Source organism: Lingula anatina, chromosome 3, assembly GCF_051362555.1.
Source record: "Lingula anatina isolate TDL-2025a chromosome 3, LinAna3.0, whole genome shotgun sequence".
NCBI classification, from domain to species: Eukaryota; Metazoa; Brachiopoda; class Lingulata; order Lingulida; family Lingulidae; genus Lingula; species Lingula anatina.
This window is the reverse complement of record NC_141769.1, coordinates 31847042-31860279: the sequence shown is the minus strand read 5'-3', so window position 1 is coordinate 31860279 and position 13238 is coordinate 31847042. Positions and strand designations below refer to the sequence as shown.

Here is a 13238-nt window from a genome sequence, read left to right as displayed (position 1 = left end):
TAATTAGTAAAGAAGATGATAATTTCTTGAGCTCTGAAAAAAGGGATCTGTAACGACTACCAAAAGGTAAAAAAGTAGCATAAAGCAGCATAAAGTAAATATGTAAAAATATATATTGCTATAATCATTTGGATTCTAAAATCAACCTTGACATTTATAGCAAAATTGGGACCTACACCGAGGAGATAACATGTACCTACACTTCATATTCATGTAGGTACATGTTATCTCGAGGATATAATCGACCCGTTCAAAGTTTAGCTTATTGTTATTTGTCTTGGAAGAAATGACACAGAATTGTTTGTAAAACTGCAGTCCTGTTGAAATAGCACATGCTTACAGGCGAGAGTACCGTCCCTGCATGGGAAGCAACTGAAACATGGATGGCTATCTTGATTTCATTTGCACACTATTGGTTGTCGTAAGTACGTCATTTTGTTTAAAAATGCACTAAAAAGCACTTACTTAAGCTGTCAGAAATCAGTAAAATGGATTAATGAAAAAGGCAGCGACACGCAGATTCTCATTAACAACTTGAAAAATAAGAGAAAGACGTTATCTTGTCCTCAACAAACCTTCCACTGGGAAGGAATGATCCTATCCGGATTATCTGACAGTTATCTAGTGAGACTCCCCGCGGGGATAGATCGATCTAAAAGCTCTGGGAATACAGCCTTAGGGCGCATTCCCCAGACTTCAGGGAGTCAGGTCGATCTAGGTGGATCGATCTAATCTCTGGGCATGGGGTCTTAGTCTGGGTTCCCATGCCTAGATCGATCCATCTGGATCGGTCTAACTCCTTGGGGAGTCTCACTAAATTGCTATCCGAATCAGGTAGGGGTAAAGATAATTACCCCGTGACAGCTTTAGGCCTACTAAAAACCAGTTTCTACAGTTGTAATCTCTTCCTTACTTCATAGTTTGACACGCTCATATCCCAAAAGTCAGACAGTTGTCTGTAAATCACATAAATCTAACTACCAACTTAGAACTACTTGGCAATATTTTAGGTGCAGGTATGCGTTGCATTAATTAGCCAGCCGGTCTGTGACGAATTTATCGAATTCAAACAAAGTGTTGGTGAAAACGCCTGGAAATGTGTCCCCTGCACCAGATGTGCTCCAGGTAATGGGACCCTTGTCGAGTGTTCTGGCTTCAATGACACGGTTTGTACGCCTTGTGAAGATGGGAAAACATTTTCCTACGACTACGTTGATTCACGCGACTGTCTCCCATGCAGCGCGTGTTACGAAAACAGCGTGATTCTGAAGCCTTGTGACGTATATCATGACGTAGAATGTGGTAGTTGCAAAAAAGGTAAATTTTTCTTAAACCTATGAAGCTGTTCCCTATGTCACCTAATTATCGGCCCATGTGTCATGCCAAAATAAACGCGTGTGCAAAAATAAGCGATTAACGAAAAAAAAATCGGAATTTGTCCAGGAAGGTTTTTATTTCAAAACATATTTAAATAATATATGAAGTAAGAAATATAACCGTAAAAGGATAGAAACAAACGAAGGATTCACACAGACATGAGAATGATTTAAATGTAATCGTCGCGAAATACGCGGTCGCGTAAAAACCCATTTCAACACTGAAAAAATGCATATCTTTTGAGGCGTCAGATTTCTCGAGTTTGCTTTTTAAATTCTAAATGATTTTTTTGACGCCCGCTTTGGTAAAAAAATGTGAACGATATCTTATATTTGGTAGTTATCGTTAGAACACATTTCTGAGACGTATTTATTTTTGCAACGTTCATGTTTTGACAATTTTTTTGGCAATATTATGATAGACTTAATGATATCTTAACAGCGTCACTGCTTAAAAAAATATGTCGTAATGATAAAACTGCTTTTATTTCTATTTAATGGGTGGAAAATTCAACTAATACAATGACCTTAAAAAAAAATCATCGATCTTTTGTCATATTTCTGATAAATGCTCTAGGGAAAATGTATGGTTTGCCTGACGTAATAACTCAAGTCGCAGGGTTTGATATGGAGAAACTACTGATATAAATCAAGAGGGAAATTAAATGTAATTTATATTACCACTTTTACAGGGTATTATTTCAGCGCCGAATTGGGCATTTGTGTGAGGAATTCCTCCATTCGGCATACCGCTGTAAAGACCACGGTTAAAGCATTCCTCAGGCAACCAAAATCTCAGGTATCGGGTTTGATTACTGAGGCAAGCAAGCCAAAATCTGAATCTTCGGGTTTGATCACTAATGCTGTAATCGACAAGCCAGAAGCAAAGGTCGTCAAGGTGAACGAGCGTGTCCCACACGTGGTAACAATTGACTCTCCCAATAGGATAGAGATCGTAACACTCATTATGGTGTGTCTTTACCCTATTATGTTGTTTGTTCTTACTATTAAAAACAAGCTATCTAAGAAAGAAACTTTAAATTTCGCAACTTGCATTGCATAGATATTTTAAGAGGTTGACAATTTTTCAATGTCGTATGTTATTTATATTATTTATTATAATTATTATTTCCAAACTTGCAACCCGAGGGTTGGATAATTACAATAATTGTATCACAGTCGGATAAAACCATTAGTAAGTAAGAACAAAAGAATATTAAAAGACATATGTAAGCAAATTTAAAACAAAATGTCTAAATTGCAAGGTTAAACAAAGAAATAAAAGTCTATCAGATAATTCTGAAACTTGTATATGGCACTTGTTAAAAAGTCACTCATTGATCGTTTGGTTTTAATTTTAGGTCTTCTAAAAGTTTCCTGTTCCCTCAGTGAATATTTGGCATTTTGTTTGGGTTGCAAAAGATAATGCAGTCTATGATCCGGTTCATTTGATATACTAATAAACAATTTTTTGCATGCATTGATCCGTCTTTCACCCAGTAGTTCAAGTTTACTATGTTCACAAGCAGCGTCATATTCAAGTTCAGGATAAATTATCTTAAGAGCTCTTTCTTGAGACTTTTCTACTAAGGCAGTCAATTCATTTGTTAACCCAAAGTGCCAGACAGGGGCAGCATATTCCAAAACTGGCCTTATGACCGTCTGGTAATAAGTTACAAGGTCATCAGTTGTAAGGCCTGCACGCTTAAGGTGCTTAAGGAAATAAATCCTTTTGATTGCTTTTTTAGTGATTTTGTCTACATGTACCTTCCATGTGAGGTCATTAGAGATATACACTCCAAGTAATTGCTCCAATGTTTCCATTAAAATAAGGGAAATTGTCATTTTTGTGTGGAATTATTGTATCATATGACATTCTACATAAAGTGTCTCGTAGATAATGAAAGATGGTTTTAATGACTTATATTTATTAATTACAGCACTTTTTATATTCTTGTATACAAATATTAATTTTTTGAATATATAAAAAAACTGAACTTAGTAGCCTTCTTAGAAGAAGTGACAGGCATCTTCCACGTTCGCCCCGGTCTCTGAACAGAAGAGAACCTCTGATGATGATGACAGCACAGATATTATTGTTACTGAGATCCAACAACCACGATTTTCCGATTTTCTAGGAAAATGTCATTGAAATTTATCCAAATAAACGTCTATACATCGTCGTCAACATTGGTTCGCAGTAGTTGCAAATAGACGGATTGCACCGCTTTACAGTAATACTTTTTAAGTACCAGGTGTAATGTTATCTTAAAAAAGAGAAATCCGCGAGGGTTGTTGTTGTTTTATAATATGTGATATGCTTTCAATTTGATTATTTTTTTTATTAGCAATACATGGATGTTTTTACTTACTGCTGAACAAAATGTGCTTTCCGTTGTCCCACCCTTTCCCTTCCTAACTGTTTTATATATATAGGCCTATATATATAATCTATACCGTGACGAGAAAGGAGATAAAGAAAAAACGACGAGTCAGTTTAAAGCCACAAAACTTGCATTTATTGTCGAAAATAAGTTAAGCTACAGCAAATTCTCTAGACAAATCTGTCAGCTGTTAACATGAGCGTAGATGGATTGGGTTTTCTGCACAACCTGGTCACGGTGCGCAGAGTCGTTTCTAAGGACCAATGGATTTTGTGGCGCATGTCAATATGGCTAAAATAAAAAAGAGTACACGAAAATTGTAAAATAATAATGAAATCAAAACATCTTGGGGAGATATTGAAGATACATAAAAAACGATTCATGAATAATTGTAAATAGTTGTCCGTGGCATATTCTGACTACACGAACCAATATAACGCCCCTACAAAAACATTTTTGTTATTTGTAATTCCTACTCTCCTCTGTAATCATAAAATGAATTTTCACTGACAACGCACGATCTGTTGATGATTATTAAGTATTGTGTTTCCGCCTTTCATACAACATAAGGAACGAAAAAATAATGAACAAGTAAATAGAAAAGAAAAGCAGGTACATTGTGGATATGAATGATAAATAAAAGAGAATAGATAAATAGACTGGAAATCAAATATAAATATTTTAAAATAGTATTAAGTAATGCAAGTGAAATAAATCAATGATAAATTAATACATTGATGAAAAATGAATTAATCAATAATAAATAAATTAAGTTAGGTTCCATACATTATTTTGAACGAACGATAAATAAAAAGTTGACTGTGGGCATTGATCAAAAATATAAAAAAATATATGCACATCCGTTTTGTGGACTGTTTGCACCAATAATGCTTTTTAAGCTTTGTGCAGAATGATTTAAATGGACGGCTTAATTCTTATCTCAGGAAGTGCAGACTTCATGCCCCCCCCCCCCCCCCCAAATCCCCGGTAGCCCCCTGATCCTTGTAAAAATATCAGCTGAGCAAGTGCTCTATTCACCGACCAACAGGAGGGATCAAAGCAGGATTACAAAAATTATCCTGTCATTTGCATTCAAAACATTTACTTTCCGGATCAAATACTGAACCTCCTTTTGTTGAAAAATCTTTTAAATAATTGACACTATTTTTCCCGGACTAATTATAGATTTTCATTCTTGCAAAAGTGAAAAATCAAAGCACTGCCATAAAACAACTTACCTTTCTCCGTTGTAAAAATGTTTATAGCCGGTGGAATATCTATCCACGGTATCCACCATATCCTTTACCGTATCCACCATATCTACCGCCGTATCCACCATATCCTCTGCTGTATCCACCATATCCTCTGCTGTATCCACCATATCCACCATATCTACCGCCGTATCCACCTCTGTAACCACCACGATATCCGCCGTATCCACCACTGTAGCCACCATAACCGTACCTTCCAGAGCCGTAGCGTCTGCCGTATCCCATGCCCATGGTCATGGCAACGCAGACGGCAAGAAGAGCTAACAAAAATACGGCCTTCATGGTCAAAGTTGACAGCGCGACTTTCTCTCTCACTGGAGTGGATCTGGGACGTATGCCAAACAAAGGCTGGAGTGGATAGTGAGGCAGTGGCACATGTAAGTCTTTTATAACAGAGCAGGTTGCGTGACTCGATGGCACATTTTTTCTAATGATTGGGCGGGAATCCATTCAGAAACAATTGTTGTGCTTTGATATATCTAGGAAAAGAAGAGATATGATTATATGCGTCCTGCATGTGACTTGTATTAATTGCATAATTTTTTCATTTTGTTAATGCCAACCATGAATGACTTTTGAAAATGCAACTAAGATAAAAAAAAAAAAAATGAGGACCAGAGGCCCAAGAGGAAAAGAGACATTTGCAGTTTCATGTTTACTTTAATGCGTTATCCACATGGTGTTGACTTCAGTAGTAATGCACATACAGATATGACAATGGTGTTCAGGGTGCTGTGATCTGCTGTATATGGAGAAATTCACTTATCCCATCACTTATCCAACCCCTTTTAATTACCTCTGCATCGCTCTTATTTAAACGCCAACGACCCATTTTATTCATTTTTGGTCACAGAGAACGACGCTCATCTTGAAATTGACAACTAATTACTTATTTCATTTAAACGGAAATCTCACTCCATTAGGAAGGGGTGACTTAAAGATAACTAGAGGTTTCATCGTGACGACGCACTTGCTCACAATTCTCGTCTGGTGAATGATTTGTTGCAGAAACGCAATGGAATCTGAGGATCGAACATCCTTCTTTGAGCCCTGATGCATACCCTATTGAGTCATAAGTTTGTGGTAGCAACAGAGAAGATTGAACCCCCCTAATAATCTGGAACAATTTCACCAAGTTTTTCTGGATGAATGGGGAACTTTCTACAAAAGGAAATTCTTGCCCTTGTTGAAGTACACGGTAGAAACGCACGCTATTTGACACGCGGCACTTAACGAGCACATGTTGATGCTAATTGTGGGTAAATTTGGTGAGATTTGGTTGCGTCTTTTTAATTTTATGGACATTGTTTTACCTCTTTGGACCATGGACTGTCGTAAACCGCAACGCCCGGCGTTTAAAATTATCCTATTTAGTCGACTGTTCTGAAAATTGCTCTTGGGAAAATGTATGTTTTGCCTGACGTAATGACTCAAGCCGCAGGGTATATGGAGAATCTACTGATATGCAATTCAAAACGCCCACCGTATTAAAAAACATGTAGCGTAGGACTTTTACAAGTATAACAATACAGTATATTTATATATGTACATGAGCGCTAAATAAGAATGTACAGGAGAATCGGAACAGAAGAAAAGAAGGGGAAACGGCGTTAGATTTGATGTTTTCCTACCCATAAGGTTGTATTCATTATTTATGTTTGTCTGGCGCATTTTCTGCAGTTTTCAGTATCACCGTAGTAGGCTGTGGTCCATATTCATTGTATCAAATGTAGCATATATAATTTTGTACAAGGTAATGTTGTTTTTACGATAAGATTTAAAAACATTCAAACATTCCAGCGTCCTCTAGAACTCTAGAACAGAATGAGAGCTGAAGAAACGGTCACATCATTCATGTCTGTGTTGTCTTCTCGATGTTTAGTGCAATTGCTGTTTCGCACTGTTGGAGGTCTTTTTCAGAAGGGTGTGTTTTGTGTTGCGTATCTTAAGGTGCACTTTTGATACATGCTTGAGTTGATGATATATTTAAACATCTACGGCTAATGGCACATTTTAATGTTAAAACAGAAACAAGAACAACAACAGTAAAATCAACAATTGTCCTGTCTGTATTTTTCTTTTTTTTCCGACCTGCAAAATATTGGGTATTTTTGTTCCAGTTCTCTCACCATCTTTCCTTTATGTTCAGACGGCCTGTCTCGACTAACGGACAAAAAGAAGAGTTTCGGGCTATTCAGTTCTTCAAACCGAAAGTTGGACTCTTAAACCATTGTTTTTTTAAGTACTGCATGTTGAAAACCATAAGGATAAACAGATGTTAGCCTTCACCGACGGTAACTATCGAAATTCAGACCTGCATGCAGGGTTTAAAAAGGCTAATGGACGGTAATCCATGTCGTAATTATTATGTTCGCGTTATCAGTCCGCTCGTGTATGGTACTATCGACTCACCTTTGTGACAATTTTCTACGAAGGTGACTCGTTAAAGCTAAAGAAAATTGGACATGGCACGACATCACTTGATAATCACCTCCATAACAGATAGTAAATCCTGATAACGGGTATTGTCTTCCATGACATTTTTGTAATGTATTTTTTTACCAATCATGCGTAAACAGCACGCGAGTTTTTGAAAAAGGTTTGGAAGTACCAGTAATAATGATGATTTTAAACTATGTATCAAGCATGAATGGCCATTTATTGTGCACTCATTAAAAAGATGACGTTGTTTTTAGACCAAAGGTTCCATGTCAAAGACAATGAACAATGTAAAAATGACTCTTAAGATATGGGCGTTTTCTTCTAAGTCCCCCGAAATATCAAGAATTTTATGTCTTAAAACAACTGAGACCCTCATTTTGTCAAGTGATCAAATGTTCAATGCAAATATAGTCTTTAAATGATTATGAATAACTGGCGTTATCATGCAATGGCCAATCAACTAACAATTGACAATTGTATGTTGAATTCAATTATGAAAAATACGGAAATGGGCCTATTTAAAAATCTCACTAACAGTATTTGGAAAAGCCGCTTGCAGAGCCGCACTTTGTAGCCACGCATTTTGCAACCGGTTGGAAAATGCAGCTATGTTCTCTTTGGTAAAAAAAAATGTGAACGATATCTTATATTTGGTAGTTACCGTTAGAATACATTTCTGAGACGCATTTATTTTGGCAAAGTTCATTTTTTGACAGGGCACATGTCCTTGGCAACAATATGATAGACCTAGTTATATCTTAACAGCGTCACTGCTAAAAATATGTCGTAAATGATAAAACTGCTTTTATGTCTATTTAATGGATGGAAAATTCATCTTATGCGATGGCCTTGTAATTGCCTGCGATATTTTTTGTTATTTATTTTCTTTTTGAGTTAGTCCTTTGTTGAGTAATTATTCACGCGAAGTGCATTTTCCGTTCTTTCTCTTTTGCCCTCCTTTGTTCTCTCTCTCTCTCTCTCTCTCTCTCTCTCTCTACTAATTATAACGTTACAGGCCACTGCACTTACCTAACCGCACTGTTACATACCTGTACCACACCCTGCACTGAACAGTTCTCATTCCCAGTATATATAAGGCTTTCTCTCTATTTCTTTGTGTTCACTTCACTTTCGTACACGGAACGACACAGGGAAACATCTAACGACACAGTGTATTAGCTCACTTAGTCGGGGGACAAGGTAAATTATTTCAACACTAACGGCTTTGGGTCTTTACAATGTTTCTGTCTATCCTTTTATAACAGTATTAGCACAATTAGTCGGGGACAAGGTAAACTATTTTAACGCAAACGTAAACTTCTCCGGCTTGAGATCTTTGCAACGTTTCTGTCTGTCCTTTTTCTATTGTTTTTCTATCGTTGTCTATCGTGAGTACTTCGTGTAATTTAAGTATAATTTTAGTTTTTTTTTGTATTTTAATTTGGTTCAGTCTTTCTGCATTTAAATTTTACGTCACACTTTGTTACTGTTATTTATTTTGTTTTATTTATTTTCTTTCAGTTTTGCGTTTGAATTTGGAATAAACAGAATAAACCAATTCAGTCAGTATGTGAGACTTGACTGAGTGCAGCTACAGTAAAACTTGTCTCCGGTGCAGTCTCTCTTCCCCAAGGGGATCAACGGTGCAGTCTCTCTTCCCGTGGGGATCAACGGTGCTATCTCCCTTCCCGTACTTATTCAACGGGCAAGTAGTGTTCATGGACGTACACGAGAGTACAGACAGTGCAGACAGTGAGACAGAGGAAATCGTAAGACGGTGTCAACGAAAACAGAAAGTGACAAAAAGAATGGCAGAATATTTAGAAGAAAGAAAACGTGTCCAGTGCCAAACGCTCTACCGGTGATTCGCTACAACTGAGAGTCGAGATCAGGCCGAGCCTAGCGATGGTGGGAGTCACGTTAACACCACACAGAATGCAAGCGCCGCTACACCTACGTCAACGCTACAAGATATGAGCACTTTAGTTAAAGCTCTGACTGATTCCATGAACCTCAACAAATTACCGATTCCAGAACCCAGCGTTTTTACTGGAGATCCACTGCAGTATTTAGAATGGAAGTCCTCTTTCCATGCTTTCGATGCTTATAGAACGCAAAGGTATACCCCCTGAAGAAAGGATCTTCTATTTAAAGAGGTATGTGGGATATCCAGCACGTGAAGCACATTATACGTCACATTTTCCTTTATTTGCATCTGATTTTTTAAATGCATGCCCTTTGTGACGGATAAATTCTTATGTTGTTAAACGTGTACTATATAATGATTAAGTAAAAGGTGTAAGGCAGTCTAGTATTTTTTTATTTTTAAATAGGTGTGGATGTCTACGCAAAGCTAAAGTACATTAAAAAGTCCTTTAATGTTTATGTGAAACTAAATTTGTTTCATTCTTTGAAACTGTTAAGCCCTGGTTTAAGTTCCTTTAAGGTTTATGTGAAGCTAAAAGTGTTTTATTATTGTCAAAACTGTTAAATCTTGGTTAAATTTTACTAGAATGTGTACCTTGTATTATAGCTTAACATTCTATCAATTACAGTATATAGATAGGTGTCAGTGAAATAGGTTTAAAAAAATTAAGTTCCTCAATTTTTTTTTTTTTTGTAAAAAAGGGAGATATGTGTAGTAAACCATTAATAGTACTGATAGTCTTCTAGATTTGCATACTGAGATATGCATATTTAAGTTTTAATTATTCAAATGTATATAGGCATGACATGTGGCAGTTTAAGAGAAGTTCATTTAAAATGTAAATCAAGATATAATTTAAAGGTATCTACAATTAACTTTTAATGTATATAGGCATGGCATGTTGCATGTCAGTTATGTAAGTTAATTTAAAATGTAAATTAAGATAGAGTATAAAAGTAGCGACTGCGCCACAGAGGGGGAGAGATAGATCGAGATGTATAGAGACATATAGGAGAGACCCGAGTTGTACAATCGATTGAATAAATCATGTAGCAGAAAACTATACCTGCCTGGTGAAAAAAAAGTAATCTAAGAACCTGAATAACCGACCGACCGGTTATTACAATGATGAAAGCTTTCGGTTAGCGCGTCCACAACGGCCAACAGAGTGCCAGGCAGTAAATTCTCTCCAAGGTAAAGATGACAACACCTAAATGATAGTTCCAGTAATTAGAATTATTTCAATTTTGTGTGCTTCCTGTATATAGTTGTGTACTTTATTTTAATAGTTGTTGTTTATATTTTCAGAGATAGTAACTGCAAGCACAGATTGATTTCTGCACTTCGGATTTTTTGAAGCAACCAAGCCAGTATAATTTACAGTTAACCCAGCAGGCAAACGACATTGATTCTACGTTGATTCAACGTTGATCCACCAAAATTAACGTTGATTCAACGGTGAATCAATGTCGTTTGTCTGCTGGGTAAGTCCTACTCAATGCCCATAACAAGAGGTAGGTGCATAAGTAATTTGGGTTTCCTACTGGGCCTGGGATATTAGGGTCTTGATATAAAAAGTTGGGAAGTGCACACCTGCTTACATGTCTGTATTGTTTTTTTTTTTTGTGTGTGTGTGTGTGTGTGTGTGTGTGTGTTTGAATATGTATGTGCTTTGTATATGTGTGTGTGAAAGTGAAAAAAAATGATGACATTTTATTTTTGCATTTTTGCAAATAAATAAAATATTTTTTGCATTTGTTGTTTATTTTGAAGGTCTTATTTTTGAAAGTGGCACGTTGAGTGTGACAGTAAGTCGTTGGATGAGATTGGATAATTGTTTGAAATTTATGATGGCGTCGTCTATTATTCGTGCAAGAAGTGTGGTTATTTCAAATGTGCCTGAAGGGTTGACGAACGAAAATCTATGTCATATCATATGGTATCTGAGATGTCCGTAGTCAAGAATATACTCAGACCTGATATACGGTGAGTGCTTTATGCTGCTGTTGAGGCAATTAATATTTTAAATTGCAATAGAAAATAGATGTAAGGAGGGTATCAGAAAGAGCTAAGAAAGGCAAAGTTTCGCTTAAAGACATATTCTTTCATCTCTGGGGATAGTATACCACCTACCAGTCTCGAAACCAAGTTTGTGCGCTGAGCATCTGAACAATAATAATGCCCTACTATACTTGTTATTTTTAATATTTAACTGTACTCAGATTCGGTATTACTACATGCCATTAGACGTTCAGTGAAGGGTCCAGCAGCAGAAACGCTATATAATCTTGGAGAGATAGTTGATATTAATCAAATTTTGACGACATTTGATCATGTCTATGGTGATGTTCTGTCTTCAGGGGTTATTTTACAACAGTTTTACGCTTCTTATCAGACAAAAGCTTAAAGTGTAGCAGCTTGGGCTTGTAGACTCTAAAAAAAACTCCTGCTGTTTTCGAAGATGGTACTTAGTCTATGTTGAGATTGAAATTCTACAATAGTCTTTATTCTTCTACAGTAAGACAATTGTTGAGACACAGATATGACAGCGGGGCAACTTTTGATGAGCTTTTGGTGGAAGCGCGAACAATTATGTTGGAAGAGAAAGGAAGAGTTCCTATAACATGTAAGGTACAGCAATCTTCTTCCGAGTCCCAAGGTAAGATTGACATATTGTTGGAAGCAGTGAATTCCTTAAAAGAAAGAACGAGTGTGCTTGAGGGTCGATTAAATATCCAAAGTCGACAGAATCCTTTCCAACCTTGTAGGTCACAGCAGGTACGTTGTTGGCAATGTGGAAATCAAGGCCATAGGCAGTCAAATTGCCCTTTACAAAATCATTTAAACGGAAATCGAAATTTTTTTATCATTTTCATTAATGACATGCCACTTCATATTGATAATGGAGAAATTGATATGTATGCATGCTGATGACTCTATAAATACCGTCACTGCTAAATCTGTACGAGAACTACACGTCAAATTAAATAACAGCATGGCATATGTTTCATTGGAAAAAAGCAACTAAGACAAAAAATAGAATTTAAAGACGTAAGGCCCAAGAGGAAAAGAGACACTTGCAGTTCCATGTATACTTTAATACGCTATCCACATGGTGTTGACTTCAGTAGTAATGGACATACAGATATGACAATGGTGTTCAGGGTGCTGTGATCTGCTGTATATGGAGATCTTCACTTATCCCGTCACTTATCCAACCCCTTTTAATTACCTCTGCATCGCTCTTGCTAAAACCTCAGAATTTAAAAATGCGCAACGCCTACAAAGGACTCATTGTATTCATTTTTTGGTCAAAGAGAGTGACGCTCATCTTAAAATTGACAACTAATAACATGTTGTTTCATTTAAACAGAAATCTCACTCCATTTGGAAGATGTGACTTAAAGATAACTAGAGGTTTCATCGTGACGACGCACTTGCTCACAATTCTCGTCTGGTGAATGATTTGTTGCAGAAACGCAATGGAATCAGAGGATCGAACATCCTTCTTTGAGCCCTAATGCATACCCTATTGAGTCATAAATTTGTGGTAGCAACAGAGAAGATTGAACCCCCTAATAATCTGGAACAATATCACCAAGTTTTTCTGGACGAATGGGGAACTTTCTACAAAAGGAAATCTTTGCCCTTGTTGAAGTACGCGGTAGAAACACACGCGGCACTTAACGAGCACATGCTGATGCTACATTGTGAGTAAATTTGGTGAGATTTGGTTGCGTCTTTTTGATTTTATGGACATTGTTTTACATCTGTGGACCATCAGATTTCTGAGATTTGACTGGGCGCTCTAAATTCGAATAAATAGTATAAAAGGGCC

At 36.7% G+C, this 13238-nt stretch overlaps 1 protein-coding gene across 1 annotated transcript; it reads left to right on the top strand.

The window, feature by feature from the left end:
* The first annotated feature begins 184 nt into the window (after positions 1-184).
* LOC106165820 (uncharacterized) lies at positions 185-3627 on the top strand. Its single transcript, XM_024076337.2, has 3 exons — positions 185-421; positions 1011-1317; positions 2069-3627. Exons 1-3 carry the CDS (start codon positions 380-382, stop codon positions 2437-2439), a joined length of 720 nt encoding a protein of 239 aa, XP_023932105.2. The 5' UTR covers positions 185-379; the 3' UTR covers positions 2440-3627.
* The last annotated feature ends 9611 nt before the right edge of the window (positions 3628-13238 follow it).